General features: G+C 45.7%; 1 protein-coding gene across 1 annotated transcript in view; it reads right to left on the bottom strand.

Annotated features, from left to right (window-relative positions):
• The window catches only part of CHN2 (chimerin 2), a 175234-nt gene extending 161213 nt beyond the window's left edge, over positions 1 to 14021 (bottom strand). Inside the window, exon 1 of the mRNA XM_066627163.1 lies at positions 13651 to 14021. Coding sequence (XP_066483260.1) covers positions 13651 to 13699 — 49 coding nt within the window. The 5' untranslated portion in view covers positions 13700 to 14021. The remainder of the gene's footprint in view (positions 1 to 13650) is intronic.
• Positions 14022 to 21419: the final 7398 nt, after the last annotated feature.

Here is a 21419-nt window from a genome sequence, read left to right as displayed (position 1 = left end):
ACTTTATGCCAACTCTTGTACTGGTAGTGTCTAATTAGTTACCATCCTTCATTCTGGATGGGGCTTCAGTAAGTATATTAAGTTTTTCATGATGAAAGGTTGGGAATGACTTCTGAGAACGGTTCTTAAGAGCATGGTATAGCACCATTCCACTATCTGCATTTTAATCCATGTTACAGACTACACACTTGCATACAGGGCAAGCCTGTTCAAGGGGCCACCTAACAGCACAATTCTTGTACTGGTAGTGTCTAATTAGTTAGACAGTATCAGTCCATTGCTCATCCTGCTTCCTGGATCCAAAAAAGTAGACAGGAATGGACCAGAAAAAAAGTGTGATGGAGAGGTGAGCAGTGAGCTAGAATCTTGGAAACACCTCCAACACTCTTATCCATTGTTCTCTTCTCCTACATGTTTCCTCTTCCACATCATTTTCTTCTTTCTGAATCCAGAAAGGTTGCAACAGGAGGTGACATGGTGGAAGCAAGAGCTGGCACACTTCTGGCTAAGAGGAAGTAGCATTGTGTAGGCACAAGCCTGATCTCGTCTGATCTTGGAAGCTAAGCCAGGTCAGGCCTGGTTAGTACTTGGATGGGAGACCGCCTGGGAATACCAGGTGCTGTAGGCTTATACCATAGTATTTCGAGACTGAAGGTTGCCAACCATTGTGTGTCCCACCACAGACACCCAAAAGCTCTTTGGCCAGCTCTGCTTGGCGCCATAGACATGGTAGTCAATACCAAGTTGCTTTGATATTCACCACCTTAAAAATTTGGTGCATATTCCTCACTAATATGACAGCAAACAGTCTTATAGTAATGGCTAGAAGAATATGACAGCCAGACTCGCTTTTCTTTTCACTGATTTCCCTCCCAATATTGCTTTTTGAAACCTAATTCCTTAATGTTGCCAAAGCTTCTTAGAAATAAAGATTATGTAAATGGTTTGTGTTGATATTATTAAAATAATCCTAATTAAATTAATTCCACTCAATCACCATTGTTTGTTTAGCAGGCAAATGAACCTAGGAGGGGCACATTTTCTCATAGTCACATACAGCTCTTACCAAAATCAACAGAAACCAAGTGTATGCTTTGAAGATGCAAATATATCTCTGAAAAGGCTGGTGCTTAAATGGTAAAACTCCTCTGGGAGTTCTTAATGCATAAAATACATGAATAATTACTTTACAAATCTCATCTTTCACAGAAACCACAAGCCTGGGAAAAGAAAATTTCTACATTGCAGAATGCAGTATAGAAGAAGTTGAAGCATATAAACAATTTTCCAAGGTGGTACATAAGTTAAACTGTTGCTGGGTCTGATCTGTGTTTTAACTGGTTTCACTTTATGTCATATTGGAGTACTCTTAAAATGAGAAGCTACATAACCACCAGAATTTGGCACCTTCCAATAGAAACGGCAGAATAATTTGGGACAAAAAGATACTATCCAATGAAATTTTTGCTGGACAAGCAAGTTCAACTTCCAGAAACTCTTAGTGGCTACTTATCATGTAAATGTAATACTGTGTTGTGCCCAAGGAATTTCCTATCCTTCAATTGCCATAGCCTGGCTGAATACTTGATGTAGACCAATGTTCCTATTTCTTATTCAAAAACTATAAAAATTATTTCCTCAGCACTGCACCCTGAATCCAGGCAAACCCTGCGGCACTCCAAACCAGCACAAACTATCCCTTGCCTGATCCTAATCCTCAGACCAGCTGCCAAGCCCCTCTTCCTCAAGTTACAACCTCATGGTCTCTACCAGCCTGATCATTACTTCCTCAGGAACCACACCAGTGTATTCCAACCTCAGAGAGTCTCAGCAGAGATGAGAAGGATTAGAATAGCAACACGGTCTCTATAGAGCACTAACAGCCCAATCCTATGCATGTCTCCTCAGAAGTAAGTTCCATTATACTCAATGGGGCTTACTCCCAGGAAAGTGTGGATAGGATTGGGCTGTTAGTACCCAAAGTTAGCTTGTTTCAGGGTCCTATCCCCCACCAGCCTAGTGCATGCAGCACTGCCAGCAGAGTATATCAGGCTATGGGTGGAAGGGGGCACCACACAGCCCAGGAGAGATAAATAGAAGAGTTTTTTGCTTACCCCTCCATAGGCCACTTGGTCTCCAGTGGGTCTCCTTGGACCTGCATTAGCTCTTTCATTGGCCTCTTAGGAGAATCGTGGGCAGATTTGGGCCAGCAAAGGGGAATGGGATGATGGTGTGCGCAGCTACTGCCAAGAACCTCTCCCCACCCTCCCTGAACCGCCCCTGGCCTGGCCTGCTCCCTGGCCTGCCCTGCCCACAATCCTCTCCCAACTACTGACTTACCAGCAACAATGGGGGACAGAGGAGGTTCAGTGACCCGCTGTCACTCACATGAGGCCTCCAGCTGTTTGCCCTGAACAGCACAGCGGCTTTCCTGCTGTCGGCCTGAGATTTATGCTGACAAATCACGAGATCTGTCAGCGTAAGGACTTGATGGGCTTGGGCCAATAGTCACTTGTTACCTCTTAATAAGTAGAGCTGAATCCAGGTTACCTGGCACCTCAGGTGGCATTCAAAATGTTGTCCCTTTTTACTTGATGACATGCCAGTCTCTCCTCATTCCAGTAACTCCACTGAAAAAAAGAAGTGGTTGAAGCAGTAGAAATGTGGAGGAGAGGAAAGCGGTGAGCTAGAACAGAATAGCTCTAGCTCACCATTTTCCTCTCCCCCACACTTCCTCTTCTGCTCTGTCTTCCTTTTCCAATCAGGTATCAGGAAGAGGAGGAATGGGAGAGGGAAGTGGGTAGGGTGCCACTGCCAAGCTGTTACCTAAAGCAACCGCCTCAGGGATGGGTTGGCCCAGATCACAAAATCTCAAAAAATATATAGTTCCTATACATTAAAAAAAAAGGTTTTGTTGAAAATAAGATAGCTTCTTTGAGACAAAGAGGTAGATCAACTAGAGCCAGGTACAAAATACCAGCTCAGGGACAGAGCCAATTGCCTAATGTATTCCATGAGTCCTATATTGGGATAAACTGAATGTGCAACTTCAGATCTACATCTGAATTACTACACAGTCAGAGATTATGACACAAAAAACTTGAACTGGTCAGCAGAGCTGCTCAGCTACCTGGTCAAAAGAAACCACTTAAAATTCCTGTTTTACAGCTGACAAATACAAGAGATACAATTAGAACAAGGCCAGACATGATAGAGATCTTTTTTGTTTTTAGCAATCTGACCTACTGTACTGCAAATCACCCAGAAAGCCACCAGTAGATCTGGATGTACCCTCTACCCCAGTGGTTCTCAAGGTTCCCCTGTCCCTTTAAGGGGCGGGGAAGGGGAAAGGGCAGTGAGGCAATCCTGGGGATCACCTCGCTGCCCTGGCCCCTTCCCCCGCACAAACTTACTTAGGGAGGAAATCTCCCTAAAAGTTTGAGAACCACTGCTCTACCCACTACTGATTTAGATGACTGCTCAAGGTAGCATTGTGGCATATTAGCCTGTAAAATCAGGTCAGGGTTTCGTCAGTTCCGTAATGTCTAGTCAGGACTGGAGCCTCTGGATCAAAGATAAAGCAGGATCAAAGATCAAAAACAAAGCAGTAAACTCCCAATTAGAGTTTCATAACTGTGCCTACTCTCCTCCCAGTCACACTCTGTAAACTTCAACAGGGCAGGCTGAAAACACAATTCCAAATCAGATTTCTCCACCACCACCCATTCATGTCAGGGAAAGTAGCATTTAGACCTGTTCCCCAGGTACAGTTTAGACAATGCTTGCATTCTTTTCCCGTCATATGCTAAGCTATTGCACAATGTGGTTCATTGAATAATATATATACTGTATCTGCTATGAGGAAGACAAGTTTAACCTCTCTGTAAACTTAAGCCAGTAAAAAACACTATGCAGGACTTAATTAATGTTCCCAGTTTCTAAGCTTTTTTTATGAGCTCTTTATGGGCTGCTTGGGGGGTGGGGTTAAGATGTTTTAGCACAAAATTTGTTCAAGAAAATGTTTGCCCCTCTTTACCATGTACTACACTCCTGAATCACATCACCCACCCACCCCGTCACAGCTAATTGTTAAGGAGAAGAGCCGCTTCTGATCCACTTCCGCATCTTCCACTTCCGCCACCTTCTAACAATATGTTTAATGTTACTTGTAGTTTGGCCCTAAATGGCAGATAAATGGTGCCCTTGCAGAACTACAAAACACAGGGGTGCTGTACTAGAGTTAGAGCAAAGATCTCTGTGCCACAGCTCCAATGGGAGCTCCCTAATAGAAAAGGAAAAGAGTCGGGCAGAAATTTATTTTACTATAGTTCAATGAAACTGGGGTTGGGTCCTGATGCCAGTACAAGGTGGGACCAGACTGTGCACAGGACTGACCCTAGATCTGCTGCTGCCTGAGCTGGGGCTTCAAATGCTGCCCCCTCTTACCTGGAGTGTACCAGCAGACTTGTGGAGTTGGTGCCTGCATCACTCTCCTCCTTCCCCATCCTTACCACTACTCTTGGTCTCCCTCCCATTTTCCCTGGACTTGAAAAAAAGAACAGGGGATTCTAGAAGAGAAACTGTGGAAGAGGAGAAAGTGACAGCCTACCATGTCTTTTTCCCTCTGTTGCCTTCTTCCTATTCCCAAAGGCGCTGCCAGGGGCAGGTGTCACCCCCCCCATACACACTGTGCAATACCCCTTTACACACAAGAAGCAATGTGCAGCACCTGGAAGTGTTTTGGCAGTGATGCGATGACATCACCGCCAAATTCTGGGATAGCCATTTGTGACCTTTCGGAGCCTAGGGGGAGGGCCCATCCACCTCCAAACATAGTTCGTGCCTTTGCTTTACGGGGACTCGGATGGCGCATCAGTCACCCCTCTCAGGGCACATCACCTGGAGCTGACTGACCCCATCCCATCCCACCCCACACTTGCTATGCTACTGCCTATTTCAATTCAGAGATGATAGGTGGAGGATCTGCAGCAGTGGCAGATGAGGAGGAAGAAAAGATGCTTTCAATCAATGCACTGCCTCAAATGACCACCTCAGTCAAACTCATGGATGGTTCGGGCTCGGTTGTATCCTTGCAGGATGACTACAGCCCTTCTCGCCACCGCATAACTATTGTCTCAGTGCAGCAGCTCACAGGACTAGGCAGCAAAATAATTTGTGCCGTACCTACCACAACAGAGAACCCAAACCATAGCGAGCAGCATACAATTTTTCACCTGACTGCTCAGTCTTTTCAGCTACTGCATTCACGACGGCTATAAATACATCGCGTGGAAGACAGAATAATTTCATGCCCTGTGGAATTTCAAAAGAAGAATCAAAATGATAACTAATATATAGGTGACAGCATGGATGTCTCCTTCCCTGAATGGTTTGCAGTCTCTCAATAGTGCTTATTTATGGACAAATTCTTCAAGGGACATGTGTCCAGAAAGTGAACTTTTCTGTTTCAGTGCCGTTATAATGGCATTTACAAACACATGCAGATACAGATCATCTTTGCAACTACTGTAACACTCTTGCCAAACATGTGTTCAGTTAAACAGAATAGACCAACTCAGCCAAGAAATTGGTTTGTCCCTGACAAATTGTAATTGAGTCCAGGCAAGAACCCACATGACAAACTAGTTGACCTTCCGGAACTCAAGCAGGTGCTGAAATGACAACGTAACCATATCAGGTGACTAGTCAGCTTGTACAGCATTCAAACTCTGAGCCCAGTGCGAAACTAAACAGAAACCAGCTATACCAGTTGTCTCTTTTCCAATAGGCTAGAAAAGGGGACTAAACTTAGCAGAACAGCTGTAGCCGAGTGAGAAAGTACAGGCTTTACACATAAAAAGTTCCTGGTTTAAACCCTGGCATCCCCAAATCTAGTAGAGAAATGATTTCTTTCTGAAACCCTGCAGAACGACTGACTATACTAAGCTAGAAGGGCCAAGGATCTGACTCAGTATAAGACAGCTTCCTGATGTTCCTAGTCAAGGAATACTAGCTCAATTTATTTGGAGGGAAATGTAGAATATAATCATTTAAATAAATAAAAGCTTCCCGGTCCGATTTGTGTGTTGTCTGGATAGCTAGGAGGCTCTGCTCTTGCTGGTTACAGAAAGTCTTTGCTCTCTCTGCCCCAGCCCCAGTTCATCCTAATTCAATAGGACCTGGGTCGGACACATGTATGTCTGAAATGCTCTCTGTCTATAGAAAGCTGTATGCACAGGCTTCACATGGTCCACAAAGCATAGAGACAAGAAATAGTTGTGCGGTGTTACGAGCGCAGCTGCTGAAATTCCACATTCTCTATGCTCAGATAGACTGCTCCGACTGTTTGCTGCTCTACAATTACTTGCAGTGGGGAAAGAAAAGCCTGTTGCAATCTGCATTATATTGCAAATCAGCAATAACTGAACAGAATTGCAGCCTTCTCATTTGCTTCTCTTTCAACAGCAGTATTCCATGTCCTTTGCTGTATTTGGCTGCAGGCATAGAGCCAAAAAGAATCTTCAAGAGCCATTCTGTCTGGTCTGCTGTCTTAAGCCATCAAACAAATCTAACTTTCAACCTCCTGCAAGGAAAGCAAGTTTAATTATTCCGAATTGAAAAGAAACCATTCTATAATTTCATGTCATTTCAATAACTCTTAATATATGACATGATCTCTGAGACACATTTTGCACTGCTGCTCATGTTGTATGTGGGGCAGGCAGCTCATCTCCTCTCCCTAGTTCTGTTACTGATTCTTAGTTCTGTCCTCCCTCAATAATGCATGAAATGACCCAGGGTCCAATCCTATCCAACTTTCCAGCACCAGTGCAATCACAATGCAGCCCTGAGGTAAGGGAACATGTGTTCCTGTACTTTGAGCAGGCCTCTGTGACAGTCACCCCACCACAGGATACAGTACTCACCCCATTGGCATGGCTGCACTGGCACTAGAAAACTGATTGGGCTCCCAATCTAGCAAAGCTGTGGTAGGAACAGAAGCAGTATTCCATGTTGATTCTGTGCTATTATTCACAGGTAATACACTTCCTTCTTCTTATGACGGAAAATCAAATGAGTTGAAATAATTACATATCATTTGCAAAAGTTCCTCTTGGTATGCTAAATCCAAACGCGCTATGGCTGTGCATTGAAAAAGCTGGACTATGTGGTTAAGACATTATTAGAAAATGTACAAAAACTTGCTGAGTTCTGAGAAATAAAACCACAGGCGGCCAAAATGTAGCTGCATGAAGTCAGATACAAAGTGGACTTACTGTGACTGGAAACTTTGCTGCAGGGGGAAAAGACTAGCATTTCACCGAAAAAGAACATGAAATAGATATGACAGTTGTAGCTTTTACTGGGCCAATTCTTTTCAGAGTAAAAATACAGAAATCATTATCATTTGGGGCTCCAGAAGAAAAGAACCCACCAAATTTGCAGCTATGTGAAACTCAGAACTATAACATGTCTAACATAACGAGGAATAAAAATATTTCCCATTTTTCCAAGATTAACAATATTTACAAATGGGATACAAAGCTGACCTTATGCAACTAAAATTTTTACTCTTAAAGCACTTAATTAATGCTTGTTGTACCAGACTATTTGAAATTATACAAACTCTTGAACAGTACAGCGCAATGCCACCCAAAGAAGGCATTTTTGTGTAAATGTGATAAAAATGCAACAAGTGTGAGGTTGCATTTTTTTTCCAGATACATTGCAAACATTTGGTTTCTTTTTATGCATCTCATCCCACCTCGCTTTGCCGTGACAAGCGGCTATCAGGAACATTGCCACCATAAAATATTGTGTTTGTCAGCTTGTCTCCCAGTTGGCTAGTCTTATTAGTTTTTCGCACACTGTGGGCCAAAGTATATGTTACAGTAAGCCTGCCATTTTCTTTCTGTGTGTGTTCTTTTTTTTTCTCACTAAATAGCATGTGCAGGGGTAGGAATCCAGATCCGGGTCATGGCATGGTGTGAGGCTGCTTTTAATCAGTTTCCTTTCCCATGGTTCCAATAAGAACTGGGTTCCCCTGTGGTTGCTATTGGTACCAGAAGGACAAATAGCGGAAAGGAAGGAGTGATCCAGAATAGGACTATGGTGAAGGCAGATTTCCTCCCTCTGCTATGATCCTGATCCAAATATGGGGCCCTACTCATGCTATCTACTGAGGAAAAAACATGTCCATCCACACTAATGAGCTTAATATAATATGTAGTTTGGTCTTCAGTATAAAATCTGCTATTTGTGTGAATTTTCCCTACTGGAATGCAGACAGAGACCCTTCATTAATAGACTGAGGGGCTGAAAGTTACTAGATTAATAACAGTTACTAGATTAATAACAGGTATCAAGCAGGCCCTAGGTCCAACACAGAAGAAAATTGCCCCTCTGAAGTCTGCCACAGGCGAGGTCATCCAGGATCGGGCGCAGCAGATGGAACGCTGGGTGCAGCACTACTCTGAGCTATATTCCAGAGAAAATGTAGTCACTGAAGAAGCACTGAACAACATTGAGTGCCTGCCTGTGCTGGAAGAGCTTGACAGTGAACCAACCCTAGAAGAACTTCACGTGGCCCTGGACTCCCTTGCCTTTGGCAAGGCACCTGGAAAAGACAGCATCCCTGCTGAAGTCCTAAAATGCTGCAAAGAGATCATCGTCACTGAGCTGCATGAAATCCTCTGTCTCTGCTGGAGAGAAGGTGGAGTACCTCAAGACATGAGGGATGCAAACATCATCACGCTGTACAAGAACAAAGGTGACAGGGGTGACTGCAACAACTACCGCGGCATCTCTCTCCTTAGCGTTGTAGGAAAGCTGTTTGCCCGAGTTGTACTAAAGAGGCTCCAGGTACTTGCAGAGAGCGTCTATCCAGAATCGCAGTGTGGATTCCGAGCCAACAGGTCCACCACTGATATGGTATTCTCCCTTAGACAACTGCAGGAGAAATGCAGGGAACAACGACAGCCACTCTTTATAGCCTTCATAGATCTCACAAAGGCTTTCGACCTGGTCAGCAGAGACGGCCTCTTCAAGATTCTCCCCAAGATTGGATGTCCACCCAGGCTCCTCAGCATCATCAGATCCTTCCACAAGGACATGAAGGGCACTGTTGTCTTCGATGGCTCCACATCAGACCCTTTTGACATCCGAAGCGGAGTGAAGCAGGGCTGTGTTCTTGCACCAACCCTGTTTGGGATTTTCTTCGCTGTCCTGCTGAAGCAGGCCTTTGGAACTGCAACAGAAGGCATCTATCTCCGGACCAGATCAGACGGAAAGCTCTTCAACCTCTCCAGACTGAGAGCAAAATCCAAAGTCCAGCTGAAATGTCTGCGTGACTTCCTCTTTGCCGACGATGCAGCTGTCACTACCCACTCTGCCAAAGATCTCCAGCAGCTCATGGATCGTTTTAGCAAGGCCTGCCAAGATTTTGGACTGACAATCAGCCTTAAGAAAACACAGGTCATGGTTCAGGATGTGGACTCACCTCCCTGCATTACAATCTCTGAGCATGAACTGGAGGTTGTCCATGACTTTGTGTACCTTGGCTCAACGATCTCCGACACTCATTCTCTCGATGCCGAGCTAAACAGGCGCATCGGTAAAGCAGCTACCACGTTTTCCAGACTCACAAAGAGAGTCTGGTCCAACAAGAAGCTGACGGAACATACCAAGATCCAGGTCTACAGAGCTTGCGTCCTGAGTACACTTCTGTACTGCAGCGAGTCATGGACTCTTCGCCCACAACAGGAGAGGAAACTGAGTGCTTTCCACATGCGCTGCCTCCGACGCATCCTCGGCATCACCTGGCAGGACAAAGTTCCAAACAACACAGTCCTGGAATGTGCTGGAATCCCTAGCATGTATTCACTGCTGAAACAGAGACGCCTGCGTTGGCTTGGTCATGTCGTGAGAATGGATGATGGCCGGATCCCAAAGGATCTCCTCTATGGAGAACTCGTGCAAGGAAAGCGCCCTACAGGTAGACCACAGCTGCGATACAAGGACATCTGCAAGAGGGATCTGAAGGCCTTAGGGATGGACCTCAACAAGTGGGAAACCCTGGCCTCTGAGCGGCCCGCTTGGAGGCAGGCTGTGCAGCATGGCCTTTCCCAGTTTGAAGAGACACTTTGCCAACAGTCTGAGGCTAAGAGGCAAAGAAGGAAGGCCCATAGCCAGGGAGACAGACCAGGGACAGACTGCACTTGCTCCCGGTGTGGAAGGGATTGTCACTCCCGGATTGGCCTTTTCAGCCACACTAGACGCTGTGCCAGAACCACCTTTCAGAGCGCGATACCATAGTCTTTCGAGACTGAAGGTTGCCAATACAATACAATAACAGTGCATACACTTGTACATACTTGTTCCCAAAATCAACCAGCAGAAACTAAGGCAGTGTTTTGCAAAATGAGTCGCAGTGAGTCGCAACCCACTGGTGGGTCACAAGCCCCTGCCAGGTGTATTGCGATCTGGGTCACTTCATTCATCCTGGCCTCTGTTTGGTTCCAAATCGGAGCCTTTCCAGAGGCACGGGGAGGCCCCAGAGGCCTCTTCTGGGTTCCGCCAGGCCAACAACCCACTCTACAGGCCTCTGCGGGCCTCAAAATGGCCTGCAGAAGCGTCCAAAAGCTGTTTCTGGTTTTCAAAAGGCAACCTCCAGCCTTTCATAGGCTTCTGCAAGCCATTCTGAGACCCATGGGGGGTTTGCAGAGTTGGTCGCTGGCCCGGCACAATCCAGAAGAGGCCTATGCAGTCTCCTCTGGCATCACCAGGTGCATTGTGTTGGACAAGGTGGGTAACAGCGTGGGAAAGACTGGGAACTGATGTTCTAAGTTTGTGGTTGTGAAGTGCCAAAGATCCTGATGAGTGTCTACTGCAGCCATTTTCAATAGCACACTGGTGTGCTGTGAATGGTCTGCAGATGTGCCATGGGAGTTTGGGGGAGGGTCATTTATTAGTAGGGCCACTGGGGGATGTAAGCCCCCCACCAACAGCATGGTGTGACTTGTCAAAAAAAAAAGTGATGGTGTGCCTTGACAATTTTAGTACCCTGTCAGTGTGCCATGTGACTAAAAAGATGGAAATCACTGGTCTATTGGGCTAACTCTTTAACAAAATCTACTGGAAAAAATAAAAACTGCACACAGTGAATGATGTAAAGATTCTGTAAATGGCTGCTAAATGTATGTTTGAACCATGTACTCAATTTTAATTTAGAAATGCAAATGATGCATCAGTACTTACAACCTAGTCAATGTTCTGATTTTCAAATGTTTAGAGCCGGGGTGGCCAACCCATGGCATATCTGCCACTAGTGGCACATGAACACTTCCAAAGTGGCACTCACAAAGTCACCAGTCAAGGCTGTGCTTGTTGACGAAGGGCTCCACAGCCATGAGCACACAGCACTCCTCCCATCTCAAAGCTCAGAAAGAGAGTGACAAGGGCTGGGGCAGAGCAAAGACAGAAAAGTGGAAGCTCAGAAGATCACATGGGCTGGTGAAATCACATGAGTAAGTCCCAAGAGGGATGAATAAAGTGGAGTGGCATATTCAAGATTATGTAAGTAAAAAATGGTGCATGGCCTGCAGGAGGGTTGGCCACTCCTGGTTTAGAGTCTTGACCTCAAGCACAAGATGCAGGTTCTTGCTTTCAATGTTGAGGAGTAAAACACAAATTCTGTCTCTATCTAAAAATCTGTGTTTTGGACTCATCATGAAACCCAAAATTTTTCTTCATTCAAATTAGTTACCTAACTCTCAGTTTTAGTGTCACAATTTCGAATGCAAAAAAATCTAGCAGATACTTATATTAGTTTTTCATTTCAACACATGAGCAGGTGAGAGCCTACCCAAGGGGTTTTCAAACAGGCTAAGTTCAGGAAATAACTTCCACCTACCAGAGAATATTGTTCCAATCCATTTTAAAGTAAGGGAGTCTTCACACACATTGATATTCTCTACTGGTGCTAACTTTTGCACTTTTAAATAAAGGAACAACTCATTCTAAATATATCAACTCAAAAAAAAAGTCACACAAGCATTCAACTGATGACAGAATTCTCTGAGTCCTTACAGTGGAAATAATGTAATAACACTGAGTGCCTGTCATTGTTATACAACACAAACCTATGCACATTTACTCAGAAGAAAGCCCCACTGTCTTCAACAGAACAGGCTCCTAGGGAAGTGTGCACAGAATCGATGTCTAAAGCTGCAATTGAATGCACTCTTTAACAGAGAGAAAGTTCCACAGAAAGCAACAGAATTTACTTCAAAGTAAACATGCAATGTTTCTGCTTCATGTTTTATCATGTAGATAAAATTAACAAGTACAAAATCAGATTTCCACCTTCTTCATCTTTCAGAATGAAGTTATAAGTCCTCCACTGTCAAAGCAAAGGGCGGTTACTCAAATCTCTTTATGATACCTCTAGAAGTCAAGAAAGGAATAATTAAAAAAAACTCTGTTAGAGATTGCCTTCCTCTGTATTTGAGAAAAACTGTTTCTCAAACTGATCTTGAGTAGTCAACCAATAGACAAGATAATGGCCAAGGAACGGTCAGAAGTCAGCTTCTGGGTTACTCAGCCCAGCATAAAAGGTACTGTCATACAAACTCATCCAGGTGGACATTAGAAAGGAAATGAAGGGAAGGTGAAATTGGGTCTTTCATTCATGACACCACTTGCTCCATAGAGTTTGGGAACTGAACAGCAGTGATCACACTTCTCAGGCAAATATAGATACTGTATTTTACAGGTTGCAAGATGCTCCCGTTCTAGAAGCCCATTCTCCAGAAATAAGGAATGAAGACATCTTCATCTGCATGCAAGTGTGCATACCCGAGTGTGCATGTTTGCAAGCTGTTAGGGCTTTAACCCCAACAATTTGCCTTTTCATCTGGTAAAGATTTCATCTGGTAAAGTTAGCAGCCTCTGACAAACCTGTGGTCCTATTATTGATGGGGGGGACGGGACACACACACAGAGGATTTAGAATACTGGACTTTTCCACACCAAGACATTTGCTCTGCTGCCAAACTCAACCAGCTAAGAAAAAACATGCAGCATCCAACCTCTACCAGGCAAAGGGGAATCAAAGCATTCTGCATGAAGAATGTGCGTATTAAGATTTCCTAAAGAGAGAGAGAGAGTGTGTGTGTATGTGTGTGAGTGAGTGAGAGAACAACTTACAGTCTAATCCTAGCCACACTTTCCTGGGAGTAAGCCCCATTGACGCTCATGGGACTTACTTCTGAGTAGACACGCATAGGATTGATCTGTTAGGCTGCAATCCTAGCCACACTTTCCTGGGGAAAAGCCCTATTGACTCAAACGGGAATTACTTCTGAGTAGACACGCATAGGATCGGGCTCTTAGAGCTCAATCCTGTGCACATGTACTCAGAAGTAAGAGCCATTATAGTCAATGGAGCTCAGTCCCAGGTAAGAGTGGACAGCTTACTGGGAAGAGAGGCGATCTCAGGCACGTTCGCTTCTAAGACAAGCCAAACCGAAAATGCCACCCATATCAAGGGCACTGCACTGTACTGGGATGTGCCAGAGGAGGAGATCGTCAGGAGGATCTTGCCATGGGGAGGGGGGAATGGAACAAGAGGGGAGTCAGATACAAACTTACCCGAGGAAACCGAGGAGCCAGACAAACTGGAGTTACTGGAGGTGGCCATCCTCCTCTTCCTCCTCCTCCTCCCTTCGGGCTCCTCAGTGACTAGCCCAGGTGCTGCTGCTGCTGCTGTCCGGGTGCTGCCCCCACCCCATCGCAAAGTGCGGGAGGCAGGCTGAGCAAAGCAACAGCAGCAGCCCCCCCTGCCGCCACCTCCACCAGGGCTTTCCTTGCCTCTCAGCCCACGAGCCTGCGCCCCTCTGCGCCTTGGCGAGGCGGAGAAGCCGCCCTGGCTGCCCAGCGAAGGGCCCCGCGCTGCTTCCAGTGCCTCTCCCTGCTCCGGAGGCGGGCAGGCTTCTGGCAGGGGCGCCTACAGCCGCCCCAGCGGCGGCTCCTTCCTCCTGCCCCCTCCCGGTCTTGACAAGCCAGGCAGCCGGCGGCGGCTCCTCCTCCTCTCCCCCTCCGCGCGCACACAAAGGAAGCCGAGGAGCGCACGGGCTGCTGCAGCCCCGGGCCACTGGAAGGGCGCACCGGGACTCGCAGGGTGCACGGAGGGAGGTGCCAAGGGAGGGCGTGCCCCTGTGGCTGCTGCGCCCTCTGCTCGCGGGCATCAGGGGGGCTGGCTGGCTGGCACAGCACCTTCCATGTGCCAGCGCGCGCCCAGCATTGGAAAGCGGAGGCTGGTCGCGCCGCCTCCTGGGGGGGGGGTGGAGAGGGAAGGGTGGGGAGGCGAGGAGGAGGAGGGTGCACTCCCCCAACCTGAGGGGGCAGCCCACCCCTGTTGAACTTTTCCTTCCCTCCCCCGCACCCCACGTTGGGGGGGGGGGGAGGACTGCGCCTCTTCCTTTCTACTGACCAGCAGCGTGAGGCTTTCTTCTGGCCTCCTTCCACGCCCATCATGCCCTCCAACTGTGTTTGGTGGCATCCCGTGGTCACCATAAAGGCCACCTGGGATTGAAGCGTTTCAGCCAACAACCCCCCTAGCCACACTTTCCTGGGAGTAAGCCCCATTGCCTATAATGGGACTTACTTCTGAGTAGACATGCTTGGGCTCTCAGACAGGTGCCTTTCCCAGGCCCTACCTGGAAATGCTGGGGATTGAACCTGGGGCCTTCCCTGTGTGCAAAGCAGGTGGACCTCCAGGGCCAACCCTACACCTCCTGCTGCCTGAGGATACATTCCATTTGCTAACCCACCCAGCCATTTTCAACCCCTGTGCCATGCATGGCACACTGGCGTGCCACGGATGGTCTGCAGGTATGCTGCAAGGGTTTGGGGGAGGGTCATTTGTCAGTAGGGCCACTGGGGGATGTGAGCCCCTGCTTTCAGCTTGGTATGCCTTGTCAATTGTCAAAAAGCAGATGGTGTGTCTTGTCAATAATGTCACCTTGTCAGTGTGCTGTGCGATGAAAAGGGTTGAAAATCACTGTGCTAACCCTTCCTTACCTGCTGATGTGCCAGCCTCAGTGCCTCCCACTCCCTGGATTGGAAAAGGAAGAGGGGGACAGAGCGGAAGAGGAAGTGTGGATGAGAGAGAAGTGGTGGGCACCATACCTCTGGGGCATGGTGCCCACCTTTGGAGATGGACTCTTTTGGGGTCCATCACTCTCCTTCCACTCCTTTTTTTCTTTCTTCCATCCCCCAGTCTAGGAATTGGGGGTGGAAAAGGCAGAACCATGGAGGTTAGTCTCAGAGATGGGCACACCTTGCCAACTTGCTGCCTAAGGCAGTGGACTCATTTGGCCCCATGGATGGACCAGACCCAAGGTACTCTGCCACTGAAGTACAGCCCCATCCCTCTTTGCACTGACCTTTGTTAAAAGAGGCACAAGTCCATACCTTCCTGGCACTTAGCCTGGGCCAAAGACACCAGTAAAATAACAAGGCTGCCACCTAATAGAGTTTAAAATAAACGAACTACAAAGGCTGCAATCCTAACCACACTGTCCTAAGAGTAAGCCCCATTGAACAAAATAGGAATTACTTCTGAGCAGACCTGGTTAGGCTTGTGCCCTAAGTCAGCAGTAATGTAGGTGCATGCAATACAGTTATTTAATGTTAATCCCATATAATTGCTGCAAAATGATGTGGCAGACCACCCAAAGCAGTCTTTTGTTTGTCTTGTCTTTTTCTCTCTTCAGAAATGTTTCTTGCAAACTTTTTATGAGCACTTAGAACCATTTTCAAAATAAATGCATTCATCTTGGAAGATCATGGATTAGAATGGAGTATTTTCTTTTGTACATACTACATTAGCTGCTAAAGTCTTTGTGGGCAAGTAAAGTGCCAGTTCTTTTTTAAGAAGGATCTGTACTAACAGCCACGATGTCCTTTGATGCAAGCAGCAAGGCTTCAAAGCAAGGATGAGCCCTGGAAGAAATAGTTGACTTTCTGTTCACAGCTCTCAACACCACCTCAAGACCTATGTATAAAATGTAGCTTATGTTACTTCCTTTAACAAAACACTTTTAGAAAAGACTTTTGCAAGTCAGTGACAAAGTATATATCAGGAATCCCTCCAGTGACTGTTCCATACATCACAGAATCACAGAGTTGGGCCCCTCAAGACCAATCTTGTCCAACCCTGTGTGCTAGAAGCAGAAAAATTTTGCTTTGATCATGTAAGCATTACAAGTATACAAAATTGCAAGGGGCAGCAGGGTGAAAGGCACCCCAAATCCACCTTGCATCAAACATCTTGCAATATGTTGCTGATGCATCAGCTGGCCTCATAGATGCGCTGACCTTGCATGGATGTGTTTTGTCAGGTTTTTGACTTTTCTGTTTGAGCACCAGACATGCATGCCATATTGAACTGCTTTCCATTTGTTCTGCTGTGTGTGGACCTTGTTCTGCTGTGGTGGTTGCCTTTGGGCTGCAATCTGGGAAGGGATAAATGGAGTGGCATTTGGTTCCAGCAAAAAACAAACAAAAAAAACTGAAAAGGCACATGGCTTTCTTCTCCTTTGAAATAAATGGTTTAAATAAAGCAAAATGAAAATTAACTTTTCTAATAATGCCCATAATAAGGAGGTTGCAGAATCTAACAAACCAGAGAGCTGCCACTAATTTTTATGCAATTATGTATACTGGGTCACATTCAACTGATTCCTCTTTTAAAGTGAAGCCCGGTTGTTCAAAGCCTCTAGGTACACATGATGTCAGTGTGGCTTCTGTAGTATAGCTTTAAAGCTTGTGAAATAGTTAATGTTTGTTGCTCTGTGTATAGTGCAGTTTAATGATATGCTGCCAACAGTATCTAAAATTAAATTAATACAGCCCAATATATTTAAAAAGCTGCTCCACATACACGACAGAAAAAACCATCTATATTCAGTGGAAAATATCCAGTGCAGTGAAATTGGTAGATCAAAGGCACTGCAAACTTAAAAGAAACAAGGTAGACTCATTATGCAAAAAAAATGCAAAACTGTTGTACAGGGCAACCAACAATCCTTTGCTGTTAACACTTTGATGCTCAAGCAACTAAGGGTCACTTCCACATTTTACTCCTAACATTTTGCAAAATGCCTGTAGAGCTTTTCCACATGACCAGTCAACACATGTACATTTTAAAAGTTATTTAAAATGTTAATAGCATGACATCCTGTCTGCATATAATGCACAAGGTAATATCCATGCTAATGTCTACCCTTTTTACTTTAAAACAAAAGGAAATCTAACTGGATGAGTCTCGAAGGCAGAGAAGATGTAATGCACCAAACATTTTGGCTGTTGTTTTTTTTTAAGTTAAAAACTTTAAAAAGTAAAAAACTTATGTTGTACATATAGGAGGAGGTGAGCCTCTTTTTATTTTAAATGTAAGGCTGGATGAATACCATTGAGCTGTATAGCAAGAACATGCAGCTTACTAATAAGAATGATAATATACTAAGAGTGCAATCCTAAGATCACACTGTGCTGGTATAGGCCCCCTGCGCTGGTCACAATTATGCCATAAAGCCCATTGTGCTGACTCAGGAGCAGGCCATGCCACCACAAGGATGTGAGCCAACCTGCTGGTGCCAGATCCCATCCCTGTGCTGGCCGAGGCAACACAGGGTTTGTGTCCAAAGTTTGTGCTGGGCGACACAGGAGGTAGGAGAGGGTGGACAGGAGGGTATTGTGGGGAGGGGGGATGTCTGGGAAGGCAGGAGGCAAAGTGAGCCCAGGAAGGGTGCGGGATTGGCAGTGGCAGCGCAGGCCATATCCTAACCCCATACCAGGCAGCCCTACACTGGCTGCTTGGATTTGCGCCAGCTAAATAGCTGGTGCAGATTCAAGTAGCCCCATAAGGCGGGCTGTTACATAGAGCAGGGGTGTCCAAAGCTTTTGGCAGGAGGGCCACATTGTCTCTCTGACACTGTGTCGGGGGGGGGGGGGGAGAATTAATTTACATTTCAAATTTGAATTTACATAGGTTTACATAAATGAATATATTAAAGATGAACTTATATGAATGAATGAAGGTCTTGCAATAGCTCATGGCCTATAAACGGCCTTGCACAAAGCAAGGCCAGCCTTTCCTTCACTGCCACTGCTGCATCACAGATGTGAAACAGCAAGCCGTGGAGGGAGCCCTCATCCCACAGCTCACCAAGAGGTCAAACAGTGGCCCTCACACTGAGAGCAGTTGCATCGGACCAGTGTGGGCTCCAACAAATCACCGGAGGGCCAGAGGCTCATTGGAGACTGGGAGCTCCCTGAGGGGCGCATTGAGAGGCCTTGAGGGCTGCAAGTGGCCCCAGGGCTGGGGTTTGGGCATCCCTGACATAGAGTAAGGGGGGAAAAAAACCCCTTACCCAAAGTGACCTCCAGCCTGCTCCTAACCTGCATAGGATATAGTGCAGGCTATGCAGCCTGGCTGTTCCAGCACAGGTTAGGATTGGGCTGTAAATGGAAGACTCAAAATATAGAGCAGGCACGTGAAAAGGAATGTCTGTTTGCAGCAAAAAAATAATAATAATAAAAAAGATAGCCATGATGTAGATATAGCCCCTGGTGTATAATTACATTCTGTACAGCCATTCCCATAGCAATGACTTTGCTTTTTTATTGGATGCAAGTAATGCATTTGCCTTAAGTACAACACTACGCTTTGGGTACAGAGAAAATATGATATCCTTAGAACAGAACCACAACCTTGACTGAAGACAAAAACAGTGCCCAGCTAAAAACAAATATATATTTTTTTCCTCATAAAAAATAATACTTTTGTTTCAGAAAGGCCTATGGCAGTGGTTCCCAAACAGAGCCATAGCTCCTTGGGGAGCCAGAGAAACCAGTCAGGAGAGCCATGGAATCCTCATAAAAAACCCACCACCCTAGTAGGTCAAGGGTGTCACAGCCAAAAAAGTTTGGGAACCACTGGCCTATGGAAAAGCTATATTGGAAGGGCCAGGTGCATGTAAGAAATGAGCATCTTGCAAAGCCCGGGACAACTTTTCAGCATCATTGCTTGGATCAGACCTCTCCAAAATTAAAAATCTGCAGTAATTATCTTTATAGCTCCTTAAATGCATTTTGAAAACATAACTAGGGAAATGTAATCTCAGAAACAGAACTGAGGGCCTGTGATGGCCTCCATCAACAGCTATGCCATGCAACAGAACATTGTAGGAAGCACACTTACACACAGCCTGCAGTGGAACCTAATTGTAACAGTGCAAAGGTTTTGCGACAGCTTATCAATGCTCTGCTAAGGGTATAAGATGGAATGAATGTCCATTCCCACTTCACAACCAATATACCCTCCATATAGTTTACATTTTTTCCCCCCTTTCTGGATGGTGAGTCTGCTGACAAATTGAAATATTCAAATGTATTGTTCACAGTCCAAGATTTCTTCTCAAGTGTGATTGCATCTTATATCTGAGCTTAACCTTATCCTAATTCTCAATGTATGTCAAAGTCAGTTTTATCTTATTGCAGTTGCCTGAATCTAAATGTCAGTGAGAACTTATTGTAAGGAGAGAGGAGAGGGCTTGGTCCACCATTCAGTTTCTCAACAACTACTCACTGTGCTTTAACCTATCATAATCTATCTTGTTGACCTCAGTTTGATGGCACCAGGGTATCAAGCAGGAATCTCATAGCAGGGTCCAGACACCTTACTCTCTGCAACAGATCTCAGGTGGAAGAAGCTATTGGCCTTGCCTTGACTGCGTTGCCTGCCTTGGCTGCAGCCTGCCTTGGCTTCACTGCCACATTACTCAAATAATGGTCAGTATGGCCATACTACACCCCAACAAGAGTACAGTGGGTCCTCAGTATTAACAGGGGATCTGTTCCAGGACCCCCTGCAGATGTCAGATTAAATCTGTGGGGGGAGGGGAGTGCAGCACTCCAATCTCCTAGCCTCCTCAGAAGCCTCCAGGACGTGACTGTAAGTTGTGCAGATGACTTCCGGTCACATCCTCCCCATGCTTCAGAACATCTCCAGACATTCTCAAGCCTGCGGATGCCAAGTCTACAGATAAGAAGGGCCCACTGTACTGTTTCTGGACTTTGATTTTGGCCTGAGCTACATCTCTGTAGGTGAGAGCTACAGAGTCACCTCTGTTCCTTCCTCCTGACCACTTTAAAGCCCTGACATCCTACAGACCCTGGGAATTCTGCTGAGTTCAGATCTTTGTAGTTTTATCATGCTGTGTTTTAGCTAGTCTGTTTTTGGGTGAATGTACATTCTTTACTGTACCCATCAAAAACGGGCCCATCAAATATGACACATAGAATGCAAGCATTAAGAAGCCCATTTATTGAAAACAACAACTTGGCCTGGGAGGAAATAGTGTGGACTAAGAGGTGTGGAGCAGAGATGTGAGATGACAGTCTTCTCCACCTTGCAATCCTTCATCCAAGTCACTGCCACTGGTTTTGTCACAGTTAAATTCAAGTGAGGCAAGGCTTAATGGACCTTGTGATGGCAAAGGTGGTGGCAATGGCTTGGACACTGAGGTCAGGGACATGGCCCTGCAGATCTTTGTTGCATAACACTGTGCCTTCCCTGAGTACATCTGGAATCTGGAATAAGAGCTTTTAAATATGAGCTATATTAATGTAAGTGCACAGAGAGGCTTTTAGGCAATGAAGCATTGAAAAAAAATTAAAGAGAATTTGTCCTATTGACACAATTCTAACCTTGAACAAGTACCTAGGGATACATCGACATAAGCAGCACACTAGTCTAAACCAGCCATTTTCAACCACTGTGCTGTGGCACACTGGTGTGCCGTGAGTGGTCCACAGGTGTGCCACAGGAATTTGGGGGCAGGTCATTTATTAATAGGGCCAATGGGAGATGTGAGCCCCCACTGGCAGCATGGTGTGCCTTGTCAACCGTCAAAAACCTGGTGGTGTGCCTTGACCATTTTAGTGCCTTTCAGTGTGCCGTGAGATGAAAAAGATTGAAAATCACTGGTCTAAACACAGGGATGCATAAATCATGCCTCACAGAGGCTCTGTTCCAGACCACTGATTATTTATGTATTTACTTATTTAATATTTATGCTGCTTTTCCTAGAGATCAAAGCAGTTTACAAACCCCTGATGAAGAAAAAAAAATCACAAACACATAAATAATGCAAAATCTACAAATTCTTAAAAACACAAACAACTATTAAAAAAATTACAGGGTCAGAAGACCTAGGCAAATAAAAATGTTTTTAGCTCCCCCCCCCCAAAGTGAAAGAACTATATGGGTCTCTTTGGGCAGGAGTGGGGCCATGACCAAAAAGGTCCTGTTTCTTGCACCTACCAAGCAGATCTCTGTCAATGGTGAGCAA

Source organism: Tiliqua scincoides, chromosome 5 (genome assembly GCF_035046505.1).
Source record: "Tiliqua scincoides isolate rTilSci1 chromosome 5, rTilSci1.hap2, whole genome shotgun sequence".
Classification (NCBI taxonomy): domain Eukaryota; kingdom Metazoa; phylum Chordata; class Lepidosauria; order Squamata; family Scincidae; genus Tiliqua; species Tiliqua scincoides.
The sequence above is the reverse complement of the archived record's forward strand: the minus strand, read 5'-3'. Positions and strand labels throughout refer to the sequence as shown.